At 39.4% G+C, this 15,376-nt stretch overlaps 1 protein-coding gene across 1 annotated transcript in view; it reads right to left on the bottom strand.

Annotated features, from left to right (window-relative positions):
• Positions 1-12,743, bottom strand: part of Snx27 (sorting nexin family member 27) — a 52,584-nt gene extending 39,841 nt beyond the window's left edge. Inside the window, 3 exon segments of the mRNA XM_013015011.1 lie at positions 1,124-1,316; positions 12,479-12,721; positions 12,723-12,743. Coding sequence (XP_012870465.1) covers positions 1,124-1,316; positions 12,479-12,721; positions 12,723-12,743 — 457 coding nt within the window.
• Positions 12,744-15,376: the final 2,633 nt, after the last annotated feature.

Genomic DNA, 15,376 nt, shown 5'->3' with positions numbered 1-15,376 from the left:
ACCGACAAAAAAATAAAAGGAAAAAAAAAAGTTCAGGGACAGTGCCCAGGCCCTGAGTTCAAGCCCCAGGACCAGCAAAAAAAAAAAAAAAAAAAAAAAGCAAGGAAAGGTCTCTTCTCTAAGCAACAGAATATCTTACTCAGGACATTTGTGTCATTTCTCTGCCATTCTAGAAAAACAAATGCTTCAGCAGCCTTCTAACTATAGCCTGCTTAGAAGAAGGGGAGTTTAGACTATCAAGAGTTTAGCAAATCTACCTTGAGTATCTATAAAGAGGGCTGGGAATGTGGGCTTAGAGGCAGAGTGCTTGCCTATCATGCATGAAGCCCTGGGTTCGATTCCTGAGTACCACATAAGCAGAAAAAAAAAAAAAGCCAGAATGGCATTGTGGCTGAAGTTGTAGAGTACTAGCCTTGACCACAGAGAGGCTCAGGGACAGTCCAAGCCCTGAGCTCAAGGCCTAGGACTGGCAAAAAAAAAACAAAACAAAACAAAATATATAAAGAGTTTTCATGTAGGATGTTGAGTGAACCAACATCATTTTGATGAAAATGCCTTAAATACTGCTCATTTAGTTCCCAAATCAGCACGGAATTCCATTTCATTTGCATATGTAATATAATTCTATAAATAAAGGTCAAATGCATCAAAAACTAATTATTTTATTTTTCTGTTGCTAAGTTTTTTGGGAGCCAATAAAGCAGGCTGTTAATCAGTGTAGTAGACATTTCAGTCTTGCCTCAAAGCTCAAATCACTTTTTGTGCTGGTCCTGGTGCTTGAGCTCAGGGCCTAGATGCTGTCCCTGAGCTTTTTTGCTCAAGGCTAGCACTCTAACATTTGGGCAACAGCTCTACTACTTGGCTTTTTGGTGGTTAATTGGAAATAAGAGTCTTACAGACTTTCCTGCCTGGAATGGCTTTGAACCAGGATCCTCAAATCTCAGCCTCCTGAGTAGCTAGGATTACAGGTGTGAGCCACTAGTGCTCAGCTCAGATCACTCTTATAGTCAGAAATTTATGTTACTCTCACTACTGAGTTTCAAGAGACATAGCTACACAGTTTGCAATATATACATAGAATATATGTCTACTGAGGATAGTAGAGTTTAATAGAATGATTTGCCTTTTTCTAGATATTCTTCCAACCCCCGACGCCGGGCATCCAGTTGCTGTTCTGATAATGAGAATGGCCACTTTCCCGGAAGTCGAGGAAATGTAAAGTTGGCAAACTCTCTCTTTAGGTTCTGGTGTAGGATGGCAAACTCCCGGTACCGCTTAGAACACAACTGCCTTCCTGCCATGTAAACATTGTATACCTGGTAAAAGAGATAAACAAAGAAAAGTTTACTTGCTACAAAATAAATCACAGAATCACCTAAAGACATGCTCAGAAGGATACTGGTTAAGTATATTCCCATGCAATAAACAGACTATGCTCAAAAGGTCACTTTAAAATAAACATGCCAAAGTTGTATAAGAGGACTACTCCCTTCAAGGGAGGTATTATCACATAATGCTAACAAAATTATTTCTAATACTTCTTGCTTCAGAGGAAATTATCAGTTTTTCAGCTAAATTTTATTTTCAGAAAACTCAAAGTCTTTCAAAGCTGGTGTGGCAACATATAAGTAAATGAACAAGCAAGAAAAAAGATAACATGACTGATATGTGTGATAGATCACACTAGCTCTATAGTTAATTTCACAGAAAAGGCCTAAAAATAACTAAGAACAGTAGTATTTTTGTTAGCAAGTAAACACTATCCAAAATAAAAGCTAAGGCCTTGATAATAATTTAAAGTAAACCATGTTGTCTCCACTTCTTCCAGCCAACCTTCCTGTTTCCCTGACCCTCAAAAGTTATCATACCAATCATGTTCATCATTCTCTTTTCTTTTTTTCCTTTGAGACAGGGTCTTAACTATGTTGCCCATATGTACCTTTGAATTCCTAGGCTCAAATAATCCTCCTGCCTCAGTCTCTGAGAAGCTAAGACTACAGGCATGCCCAAAGCATTTAGTTGTTTTTTTGTTTGTTTGTTTTGGGGTGTGGGAGGACAGGTGTGTTGCCCAGGCTTGCCTGGAATTTTCCTTCCTTCTATATCAGTCTCTCAAGTGCTGGAATTGCAGGTATGTGTCACCATACCTGGCCCCGTTGGTTTTGTTTTTATGGTTTTTGGTTTTCTACATATATATGTAATCCTCTTACTTCAATTTTAATGGGTACTTTGATTCTATAAAAATAGCGTACACACCATGCTGAATGAGACTTCTTGGGAATTACATTTTTCATGTAATACTATATTACTCAATCTCCTCCACAATATTACATTAATTGTTGTATGTAGCATTTTGGGGTATGTGTGTATAATAGTGTTTGTTTTTAATTTGCCCTCTCTCTGATGGCATTTAGGTTGTTTCTATGTTTTAGCTAGTAATGTGAGCAATGCTGCTATAAACATTTGTATACATGCTTCCTGTTATACAGGGAAAAAATACTGTCCTGAATGGGACTGCAAATTTAACCTCAGGAACCTGGGCACTGGTGGCTCATGCCTGTTAGGAGACTGAGATCTGAGGATGGTGGTCAAAGCCAGCCCAGGCAAGAATGTCCATGGAAATGGCACTGTGGCTCAAGTGGTAGAGCACTAGCCTTGAGCTGAAGAGCTCAGGAACAATGCCCAAGCCCCAAATTTAAGCCCCATGACTGACAATAAATAAATAAATAAAATAATAATAGTTCAACCTCAGGAAATAATGGCAAATTATAAGCAGGAGTAGTTGCATGAATTTATATTCATTTCAGTGACATATAAGAAGATCCTTTTAATTTCTGCCAAGGGATTGAGTATGAAAAGATTTGTAAGTGGTCGTAACTTAGATTTCCCAATTCACTTAAGATCCAGATTTTCCTTTTATATTTACTGACCATTATGTGCCATTTTGTAAAATACAAATTCATGGGGCTGGGAAGGTGGCTCAGTGGTAGAGTGCTTGCCTTGCATGCATGAGGCTCTGGGTTCGATTCCTCAGCACCACATAAGCAAAAAGAAAAAAGCTGGAAGTGGCGCTGTGGTTCAAGTGGTAGAGCACTAGCCTTGAGCTGAAGAGCTGAGGAACATTGCCCAGGCCCAGAATTCAGGCCCCATGACCAGACCCAAATAAATAAATAAAATACAAATTCATGTGTTTTACTTGCTGTTATGTTGAATTTTTGTGCTTTTACCTATGGATTTGTAGAGGTCTTTGTAAATAGTTTTTTAATTGTTATTTTGACTTTTTTTTTATGTATGTGCCCACACTGGGGCTTATACTCTGCCTAAAGCTCTCATTCAGCTTCTTTGCCTCATGGTTGTCACTGTAGTACCTAAGTCTGACCGCCATTTTTGGATTTTTGTGTATGTGTACAAATGCTAGTCCTAGGGCTTGAACTCAGTGCCTGGGTACTATTCTTAAGTTTTTTTGCTCAAGGCTAGCACTCTACCACCTAGGCAATAGCACTACTTCCAGGTTTTTAGTGATTTATTGGAGATAAGAGTCTCATGGATTTTCCTGCCTGGCTGCCTTCAAACCATGGTCCTTAGATCTCAGCCTCCTGGGTAGCTAGGATTACAGGTATGAGCTACTGGTACCAGTTCATTTTTGGTTTTTTGCTGGCTTACTGGAGATAAGAGTCTCATGGATTTGCCTGCCAAGACTGACTCTGAACATATAACAGCCTTCTGAGGAGTCATAGATTTGAGCTACTGGTGTCTGGCTTAGTTTGACCTTTTTAGATGGAGTCTTGCTATATTATCCAGACTGGTCCTGAACTCCTGAGTTCAAGTTATCCACTTGCCTCAACCTCCCAAGTAGCTAAAAGGCACATGTCTAATTTACCATTTTTTTATTAATAACATTTTTTTGTGTCTAAAGAATCTTTTTTTTCAGGGGAAACAAAGGAGAAGGCAACAATGCTTGATAAGAAATGTACTCATTACCTTGCTCATGTAATTGTAACCCCTCTGTACGGTATTATCACAATAAAAAAGTTATTAATAAAAAAGAATCTTTTTTTCTATACATAATTTTAAAAAATATTCACCAATAGTTTCTACCAAGAGTTTTTAATCTTTCAGTTTGTCATTTAAGTCTTTAATATACCTTGAATTATTCTTCTATAATATTGGGTTGCACTAGTATTTCTTTTAAAGTTAATGATATTTAAAATCAAGTTTTAATTGAATTATCCCTAAATAGCATCATTCTGATTTTACAGGATAAGTCAATTTGGAAATTTCCAAGTAGTCTATAATTAACCTATTATAAATAATAGAAAATTAGACATAAAAAAAGGAAACAACTACAGTAACCTCTTGGTATCCCTCAATATTTGAAGACCTCCTTTGAGGAAAAACCTCACATGCTCAGGATGCAAAGTTCATCTGATAGCCCAGGCATAAAGGAAGTGATTAGTAATGGCCATAGGACAGACAATGTTCATCCATTCCCCTGTCTATTCCCTTTTACTATAAGGAAATGACAATCTGTTGAGAGATGGGCAGCAAATTCTCTCATCCAAAAGGCATACCTACAAGCATTACCTACTCTATTCTTGGGAAGTGAAAGGAGCCATATTAGGCCTAAGATCCTACAATGATTACAAGATATCTGGGAAGGCAACGGAAAGTCTTTTACAAGATTAGCAATAGGGGCTGGAATGTGGCTCAGTGGTAGAGTGCCTGCCATGCATTCATGAAGCCCTGGGTTTGATTCCTCAGTACCACATACACAGAAAAAGCTGGAAGTGCCGCTGTGGCTCAAGTGGTAGAGCACTAGCCTTGAGCAAAAAGCTCAGTGACAGTGCCCAGGCTCAGAGTTTAAGCCCCAGGACTAGGAAAAAAAAATTAACAATAGGTACAAGGCAAGCGAATAAATCCTTATGTGGCTGACTTAAAAAGAATAAGTCTTTAGCTGGTTGAAAAAGTTAATAAATATAAGGCAGACAAATTAACTATGTAAGAAGAAATGACAGAACTAAGAAAGATAAAATCTCCACATAACACTAAAGCAAGGGGAGTAAACTGAGGCAAAGTGGAAGAACAGGTGATATTGTCCAAAAAGAATTGTATTTTTTACCTGACTTATGAAATGGTAACCCCGCTGTAAACACCTTAATAATAAAAACAAAATTATATTTTAAAAAAAGAGAGCAGATGTCTACCTCTACAATGAATCTTTTTTTTTTTGGGTCCAGTCGTGGGGCCTGAACTCTGGGCCTGAGTGCTGTCCCTCAGCTCTTCAGCTCAAGGCTAGGACTCTACCACTTGAGCCACAGCGCCACTTCCGGCTTTTTTCTTTTTGCTTATGTGGTGCTGAGGAATCGAACCCAGGGCCTCAGGCATGCAAGGCAAGCGCTCTACCACTGAGCCAACTTCCCAGCCCATCTACAATGAATCTTGTCTAAGTAAAACTCCAGGGAACTTTCAAATGGCAAAAGTAAGAGTATGCAGAGAGAACTTTTCTATTGTGTAAACATACTAAAGTATCTGAAAACTTGCTATGGAGAGAAGTCAGGAACATTGAGAACCCTCAGACCCCTTTCCAGAGCCCCAGCCACCACTCTAAATAACAGGTTAATATTAGCAAGAGGAATGTAAATAATATAGTAAAAGAAATGATAGATCAGAGATAGTAAACATTAGGGCAGAAATCAATGAATTAAGAGACCTAAAAACCTATAAATAGAATCAACAAAACAAATACCTGATTCTTCGAAAAAATTAATAAAATTGACAAAACCCTAACTTGACAAAAAAAAAAAAGAGACTCGAATTGATCAAATAAGAGATGAAAATGGAAATAGCACAACAAACATTCAAGAAATCCAAAAGAAAGCCAGGAGCCAGTGGCTCACATCTATAAATCCTAGCTACTCAGGAGGCTGAGATCTGAGGATCGATGTTCAAAGCCATCTGAGGCAGGAAACTCCTTGAAACTCTTATCTCCAATAAACCACCAGAAAACTGGAAGTGGCACTGTAGCTCAAGTGGTAGAGCACTAGCCTTGAGCTGAAGAGCTGAGGGACAGCGCTCAGGCCCAGAGTTCAAGGCCCACAACCGACAAGAAAAAAAAAAAAAAAAGAAATCCAAAAGATTATGGACTACTTTCAAAACCTATACTCAAATAAGATGGAAAGTCTAGTAGAAATTGATAAATTCACAAAGATATATGAACTGTCTAAACTGAATCAAGAAGATATAAACCACTTAAACAGACTCATAAGAAGCAATGAGATTAAGGAAGAAATTAAGTCTCCCAATAAGGAAAAGTCCATGTGTGGGTGAATTCACAGTTGAATTCTATAAGACCTTTAAAGACGAACTAACACCAGTACTCCTCAAACTTTTCCATGAAATAGAAATGTAAGGCTGGGCACTGGTGGCTCACGTCTGTAATCCTAGCTTCTCAGGAAGCTTTAGATGGAAGGATCCAGGCTCATCGGGCAGCCTGGGCAGCAAAGTCTGTGAGATTATAATCTCCTCCGATTAACCACAAGAAAACCAGGGTGGAGCTATGATTCAAAGTGGTAGAGCACTAGCTTTGAGCAAAAAAATCTCAGGGACAACTCCCAGGCCCTAAATTCAAACTCCTCACAACCAAAACAAAAGCAAAACAAAGAAGAAAGATATGGAAAGATTACTACCAAACATATTTGTGAAGCCAATATTATACACATCTCAAAAAAAGTAGGGACCCAACAATAAACAAGAACTATAGACCAATCTCTTTGGTGAACACAGAGGCAAAGCTCCTTAATAAAATACTGGGTAACAGAATTTAACAACTAATTTAAAAAAATACACTACAATCAAGTCAGTTTTATCCCAGAGATGAAAGGCTGATTTAATGTGCGTAAATCAATAGAGGACCTCAAAGAAGCTTTGTTTATGTGAACTATCTCTAACAAGATTTGCCATACTAGGGCTGGGAATGTGGCTTAGTGGAAGAGTGTTTACCTAGCATGCATGAAGCCCTGGGTTTGATTCCTCAGTACCACATAAACAGAAAAAGCTGGAAGTAGCAATGTGGCTCAAATGGTAGAATGCTAGCCTCAAACAAAAAATAAAAAAGCTCAGAAACAGTGCTCAGGCCCTGAGTTCAAGCCCCAAGACTGGCATGCATCAATCAATCAATCAATCAGACAATCCACAGAATGGGAGAAAATTTTCACTAGCTATTCAACAGATAAAAGATTAATATCCTTGCTGGGTGCCAGTGGTTCATGCCTGTAATTCTAGCTGTAATTCTGGCTCAAGTTGGTAAAGTGATAGAGCCCTGAACTGAAGAGCTGAGGGACAGCACCCAGGCCCAGAGTTCAAGCCCCTTAACCAAAAATAAATAAATAAATAATAAATAAAAATCCAGAATATATAATAATCTCAAAAAAGTTGTACAGAGAAGAATAGTCAAATTAACAGACAAATTAATTGAATTAAGAAGATGCAAATCATGAATACCAGGAAGTAGAAGCATGTTTTGGGGGTGAAGTGATGGGGGACATACAAACGGAGGAAGGGTAAGCAAATTAGGCCATTATACTCAAGATACATTATGTAAAATTGACCTTCATAACTTGAGTATAGTAATGGAAGGGAGAAAACAATAGAAGGGGTAACACTGCTCAAAATGCATTATAAGCTGAGTGCTGGTGGCTCCTTCCTATAATTTTAGCCACTAAGGAAACTGAGCTCTGAGGACCAAGGTCAAAGCCAGCCCAGACAGGAAAGTCCATGTGGCTCTTATCTCCAATTAACCACCAGAAAAATGGAAGTGGTGTTGTGGCTCAAAATGGTAGAGCACCAGCCTTGAGCAAAAAGAGCTCAGGGACAGTGCCTGGGCCCTGAGTTTAAGCTTAAACAGACATACAAACACAAACACTCACACACACACAAACACTCACACACACACACACACACACACACACACACACACACACACAAACACAAATGTACTGTACTCATAACGTGACCTAATAATAAACTTTTTAAAAATATGTAAATCAAAACTGTATTAAGGGGCTGGGAAGGTGGCTCAATGGTAGAGTGCTTGCCTTGCATTCATGAGGCCCTGAGTTCAATTTCTCAGCACAACATAAGCAGAAAAAGTCAGAAGTGGTACTATGACACAAGTAGTAGAGCACTAGCCTTGAGCTGAAGAGCTGAAGGACAGCGCCCAGGCCCAGAGTTCAGGCCCCATGACGGACCAAAAAAAAACAAAAACAAAACTGTATTAAGAGTCCATCTCAGTCAGGCACCAGTAAATCACATCTATAATCCTAGCAACTCAAGAGGCTGAGATCTTAAGGATCTGAATTCAAAGCCAGACCAGACAGGAAAGTCCATGAGGCTCTTATCTCCAATTAACTAGCAAAAAGCCTGAAGTGGACCTATGGCTCAAGCTCAGGGACAGCACTCAAGTTCTGAGTTCAAGCCCCAAGAACCCCTCATAGACACACACACACACACACACACACATCCCTCAGTCCTGCTAAAAAACAGAATTTCAAGAAATAAATGCAATTAATAACTTCAACAGCAGACTAGAGCAAGCAGAAGAAACAATTCCTGAGCTTGAAGACTGTTCTTTTCTAATAATCAAATCTTTCCAATAAGCAAATATAACAAACAAAAGCCTGCAAGAATTATGGGAAACTTTTTTTTTTGGGGGTCCGGTCGTGGGGCCTGAACTCTGGGCCTGGGCGCTGTCCCTCAGCTCTTCAGCTCAAGGCTAGCGCTCTACCACTTGAGCCACAGCGCCACTTCCGGCTTTTTTCTTTTTGTTTATGTGGTGCTGAGGAATCGAACCCAGGGCCTCAGGCATGCAAGGCAAGCGCTCTACCACTGAGCCATCTTCCCAGCCCCAATTATGGGAAACTTTAAGCAAGTCAACATTCACATTTATGGGTATTCAAGAAAAGAAGTAAAAATTCATAGTAAACTGAGTTAATGAAAGACAGTTGAAAATTTTCCAATACTGGGAAAGACACAGGTATCAAGTCTAGTTGTTTTAACCAAAACAGTTTTCTTCTTCAAGGCAGATTATAGTCAAAAGTATCAAAAAATCACAAAGAAGCTGGAAGCCCGTGGCTCACATCTGTAATCCAAGCTATTTAAGAGGCTGAGATCTGAAGATCCTGGTTCAAAGCAGCCTGGGTGGAAATATCCCTGAGACTCTTTATTGTCGATTAACCAGCAAAAAAAAAACAAAAATAAAAGTGGAGGCATTTACCTTGCCCATGTAATTGTAACCCGCCTGTATGGTATTTTCACAATAAAAAAAAAAGTGGAGGCATGGCTCAGATGGTAGAGTGCCAGCCTTGAACAAAAAAGCAAAGCAGCTGGTTTCTCCTGGCTCAGACTTGTAATCTTAGCTACTCAGGAGGCTGTGATCTAAGGATCGAGCTTTAAAGCCAACCCAAACAAGAAAGTCTATGAGAATCTTATCTCCAAATAAACACCAAACAGCTAGAAGTGGAGCTGTGGCTCACCAGGTAGAGCAAAAGAAGCTCAGGAACAGTAACCAGGTCCTGAGTTCAAGCCTCAGGACCAGCACAAAAATAAAGAAGGAAGGAAAAAAAAAAGTGGCTGGGAATGTAGGTTAGTGGTAGAGTGCTTGCCTAGCATGCATGAAATCCTGGGTTCTCTATTCCTCAGTACCACATAAACAGAAAAAGACGAAAGTGGTGCTAAGGCTCAAGTCAAGTGGTAGAGTGCTAGGCTTAAGCAAACGGAGCTCGAGGATAGTGCCCAGGCTCTGAGTTCAAGCCCCAGAACTGGCAAAAAAAAATAAATAAATAAATAAAAACAAAGCAAGAACATAAGGCTCTGAATTCAAGCTCCAGTATGAGCACCAAAAAAAAAAAAAAAGAAAGAAAGAAAAGAAAAGAAAAAGAAAAAAAGTTGATAAAGTTGACTTAATCAAAATGTTCAATTTCGGGGCTGGGTGGTTGGCTCAGTGGTAGAGTGCTTGCCTTGCATGCATGAGGCCCTGGGTTCGATTTCTCAGCACCATATAAGTAGAAAAAGCTGGAAGTGGTGCTGTACCTCAAGTGGTAGAGCACTAACTAGCCTTGAGCTGAAGAGCTGAGGGACAGCGCCCAGGCCCAGAGTTCAGGCCCCACGTCCAGCAAAACAAAACAAAAAAAGTTAAAAAACAACAACATGTCTAACTTCTATTCTTTGCAAACCACTGTTTTTTTAAAAAAAAACTGAAAAGGCAAGTTATAGACCAGTAGAAATATTTATAAAACATCTATTTGATAATATATCTATCCAAAATATATAACAACCCTTACAACTATTAACAATGTTTCCTTTTCTTTTCTCTGTTTAACAGTTTGGGTTTGAACTCAGGGCATCATGCTTGCTAGGCAGACTTTATTCCACTTGAGCCACTCTACTGGCCTGACAATTCTTTTTTTTGGGGGGGGCCAGTCATGGGGCTTGAACTCAGGGCCTAGGTACTGTCCCTGCGCTTCTTTTACTCAAGGCTAGCACTCTACTACTGGAGCCAGAGCACCACTTCTGGATTTTTCTGTTTATGTGGTACTAGGGAATCAAACCCGGGGCTTCGTGCGTGCATGCAAGGCAAGCACTCTACCACTAAGCCACATTCCCAGCCCCTCATTTTTTTTTTTAATATTTGAAACAAATTTATTCTCAGAATAATGCACAAAAGCACAGGTTTAGGCTACTGGTGGGAGTGTCCCTCCCCACTCTTTGTCCTCTCCCTTATTCTCTGAATGCCAAGGAGAACACAATTGAAGGAAACATGCAACCACAAACAATGATCAACTCTAAAAAAGTATGGAACGCTTCACGAATTTGCGTGTCTTCCTTGCGCAGGGGCCATGCTAATCTTCTCTGTATCGTTCCAATTTTTAGTATATGTGCTGCCAAAGTGAGCACGCCCCTCATTTTTTTTTAATGGGTAGATGAATCAAGCAGATAGTTTATTGTAGATGAAACACTATGAACATTTACCAAAATTAATAAAACCAGCCATTTAAGTGAATATTAACATAGGTAAGTTATACTTAATAAGGCTGTTTTAAAAAAAGAACAATTAGTAGTTTCATTTCTTTTCTCAAGTCTACAGAAATTCTCAAGGTCCCCAAAGGTCCCAACACCCAATCTGCTCTACTTTTAGGATATGACCTTAATTTCAACTTTTTACCTGCCTTTTGTTTCAAAGTTAGTACTTGAGAAGCACAAAACTCTAAATTTCCTATATAGCTCTATGAACACAAGGACCATACTAATATAAAACCTATGTGCCATCATCTCCAGCTATCTTAAAATGCCAACTATTTGAGCCCTTTGCAACTCTCCTAGCTTCCTTGCTTTTCTTATCTCCTCAGAAAACAATTCCATAAATGTTTTGTGGCTTAGTTCTAGGGGACAAATCCCAGTATCAGAGGCTGCAACTTTAATCACCAGATTAGTTTTTGTTTCCTTTAAGTGATGCTAAGGACTGAACTCATGGTCTTGCACATGCTAGGAAAAGTCACCAATGAGCTATCTATATTCCCAGTCCTACAGATCCATTTTAAACACCTGCTACCTGTTACCCAGTATCTTAACAGAACTCACTTTTCATTTTCTACAAGGAATAATGAATATTTTTCATTATATCATACCCAAAGTGATCAAAGACAAAAAAGCATATAGCAACCAACAGGAAAATAAGTAGATTGAGGTTATCAGTGGTAATGATGTTTTGAGGAACAAACAGCAGCATTCAGGAACGGGGCTGGCACACATACAAAATTCATGATGGGCTTTCCTACATGTCTACAGTAGCAACAAAATAAAAATGTGTAAAATATCTAATGGGAATTGGACTTAGTATCATTGGAATCTTGAGGAAAATCTGAACTAATCATGCACACATGCATCTCCAAAGAAATGAAAAAGATGTAATGAGGAGTATATGAAGGCATAGGCTCAAAAAAACAAACCTCTGCATTATCCAACAGAGGGTGAACACCAACTTTTTAAATTAATCTTGCTCTATCACTCCACAAAGTCAACAAACAAGAGATTACTGTTAGCAAAGAGATATGACAACCAATAAAAGAATAAGCAAGCAAGCATTAAAGAAACTCCCATGTATAGACCAAAGCAAGGAAATAAAAATAACATACCCACGTCAAAAAAAAAAAAAAAAGAAACTCCCATGCGTTTATAATAGACCAAAATGCAAACTTGAAACTGTCAGGAATTAAAATAAAATTGTACTTAAGCAGAAATATAACTCTTTAATACTGTAGTTTATCCCCTGAAATGAATCAGGGTGTCTCTAATCTATGCATGAACCCATTTTCCTGGTGGAAAAACTGACCTGGATTGCAGTCTTTTAACTCTATTCTTCTAATATACTCATAAGACAGGGAAATGAAAGCTAGATGTTTGAGGATCAAGTGGGGCTGACACTCACCACAAACTTCTCACCATTCTGCTCCACATGTTTGTATGTGGGGACCGAAATGGGCACTGCTTGCTTTTCTGTGTAATCATAAAATGATTGTCCCAAGGAGTCGTCACTGGGATCTAGGTTATCCGCCTCATGAGGAGGTACAGACAACACTGTCAAGATCAATTCCTTCTCGCCTGCACGGATCAGGTCCACCACCTGCTTGTGTGTCGCCCCCTCAACATTCACGCCGTTCCTAAGGGGGAAAAAGGGAAAAAGACAATCCCATAAACCAGAAGGGTCCAAACACTGTATTTCTACCCTCTTCTCCTGTTCCCACTCCAGTGCCAGATAGTGTGAGGAATCTTAAGATCAAAAAGTTCACTTGTTTCCAAAAGAATTTTTTTCTACCTTTACAAAATTCTAAGGTGCAAATTGTGAACTAATGCCAAGGAAAGAGAAGGAAACAAGTAAGAAGACCTACCCTTCCTCTATTCTAATAGCTCACACACACACAGCTTCAGAAAAACACAAGGGAAAGAGGGTGATGCTGGGGAGGAAACAAAGCCTCTTAAGCTAAGCATATGTACAATATAATCAGAGTGACTTTTAAACTGTAGTCTGTCCATTTAAACTAAACTAAACTAAAAAATTTGTGCCAGCAGCTCACACCTATGATCCTACTATTCAGGAGGCTCAGATCTGAGGATCGTGGTTAAAAACCAGTCAGGGCAGGAAACACTATGAGACTTTTTTTTTGGGGGGGGGGGTGTCAGTGGTAGAGCTTGAACTCTAGGGCACTGTCCCTTAGCTCTTCAGCTCAAGGCAAGTGTTCTACTACTTGAACCACAGCACCACTTCCAGTTTTCTGGTGGTTTATTGGAGAGAAGAGTCTCAGGAACTTTCCCTCCTGGGCTGGCTTTGAACTGCAATTTTCAGATCTCAGCCTCCTGAGTAGCCAGGATTACAGGCATGAGCCACTGGCGCCTGGCAATTAATTTTCTTTTATATCAAGTTTTATTGCATTGGGGTTAAATATTATTCATCTTCATACATATTAGTTTCTTATATCACTTGGCCTTTAAGAATATCTTCTTGGGCTGGGAAGGTGGCTCAGTGGTAGAGCACTTGCCTTGCATGCCTGAGGCCCTGGGTTCGATTCCTCAGAACCACGTAAGCAAAAAGAAAAAAGCCGGAAGTGGCGCTGTGGCTCAAGAGGTAGAGTGTTAGCCTTGAGCTGAAGAGCTGAGGGACAGCGCCCAGGCCCAGAGTTCAGGCCTCATGACCGGACCTAAAAAAAAAAAAAAAAGAATATCTTCTTTCGCCTGTAATCCTAGCTACTCAGGAGGCTGAGATCTGAGGATCTCGGTTCAAAGCCAGCCCGGGCAGGAAAGTCCGTGAGACTATTATTTCCAATAAACAACTAGAAAACCAGAAGTGGCGCTGTGGCTCAAGCAGTAGGGTGTTTGCCTTGAGCTGAAGAGCTGAGGGACAGCACCCAGGCTCAGAGTTCAAGCTTCACGATGGACAAAAAAAAAAAAAAATCTTCTTTCTAAAGTTGCATTATCTGACCCAACTTCCTTTGTTTTCCCAAATCAATTAATCTCTCAGGATTCTGCTTTTTTTTAACCTATTCTGTGTTATCTCACTTAAAGCCCTGTGTAATCTGTTCAAACTAAAAAACATACACCTAAGGTTACACAGTAAACCAACCTACTCATTCCTGTTCCCATGTATAAAGGCTAAAATAAGGAAAAGTACAAGGTTTGGTAGAACAATAATTTTGCAGACAAAGATGCTGAGTCTTATAAAACTCACTCAGCAAACTGAACTACCCCCTCAGAATGCTGAGCCAGTCTGCTGTCTCAGCATAAATCACTGGCAACTGGAGGTTCCCTACCATGGTTATCCCAAGAAGATAGGAAATACACACCTGGCCTCTAATTTATTTAATATTTAAAGCTTATCTACCCTTCAGAGTTCTTTTCAGTTCTGTTCCAAACCATTAAGGTCTTTTTCCTCCTTGAAAATGAATGCTAAGTTTAGTTATAAGACTTCCACATACTTTTTAGTCGCTAGAATTCTCTGTCAAAGTGTGGTATCTGAAACATCCACTTACACAAATTGAGCAGGCAGGCATTCACTCACTAGCCTCCCTCCTTATTACGGGTTTAGCAATCTAGTCAGTAAATTCAGTACTCTTGACATTTTATAACTTAAAAGTCAAATTTATAAACTAAAAAGCAGTTTTACAAAAAAAAAATCCAGTAACATAGAAGAAAATGAACTCCTTTACTGATGAAAATTTGAACAGGTCATATTAAAGAAACAAAAGAAAATGATAAATTCTGATTAGCTAGTAAGATGACACAATGGGAAGAAAATCTACACGAGTTCAAATCCTGACTCTGCCTGTGAGTCATCTTGAGTTTTTCAATCTTTCTAAGTCTTGCTTTCCACATCTGCAAAATAGGAACAATAACTCTCCCTAACAGTTGTTATGACAATTAATGTAATAAAACACATTACCTGTGGTGAACAATGTCTGAACCCACAAATCCATAGATACAAAAAAGAATTATATACTGCGGGGACTGGAGATGTTGCTCATGGTAGTGCTTACCTAAAATATGCAAAGCCACAGGTTGCTTTCCAGTACCAGGAGAAAAAAAGAAAAAAAAGAAACACTATGTATAAAGAAATTTGGTATATGCTGGGCATGCCAGTGGCTCAGACCTGTTATCCTATTATTCAGGAAGCTGAGCTGAGGATCACCGTTCAAAGCCAGCCTGGGAAGGAAAGTCCCTGAGACTCTTCTCTCCAATAAACCACCAGAAAACTGGAAGTGGTGCTGTGGCTCAAGTGGTAGAACAGTAGCCTTGAGCTGAAGGGCTCAGGGACAGCGCCCAGGTCCAGAGTTCA

The sequence above is a fragment of the Dipodomys ordii genome, unplaced genomic scaffold (assembly GCF_000151885.1).
Source record: "Dipodomys ordii isolate 6190 unplaced genomic scaffold, Dord_2.0 Scaffold26, whole genome shotgun sequence".
Classification (NCBI taxonomy): Eukaryota; Metazoa; Chordata; class Mammalia; order Rodentia; family Heteromyidae; genus Dipodomys; species Dipodomys ordii.
The sequence above is the reverse complement of the archived record's forward strand: the minus strand, read 5'-3'. Positions and strand labels throughout refer to the sequence as shown.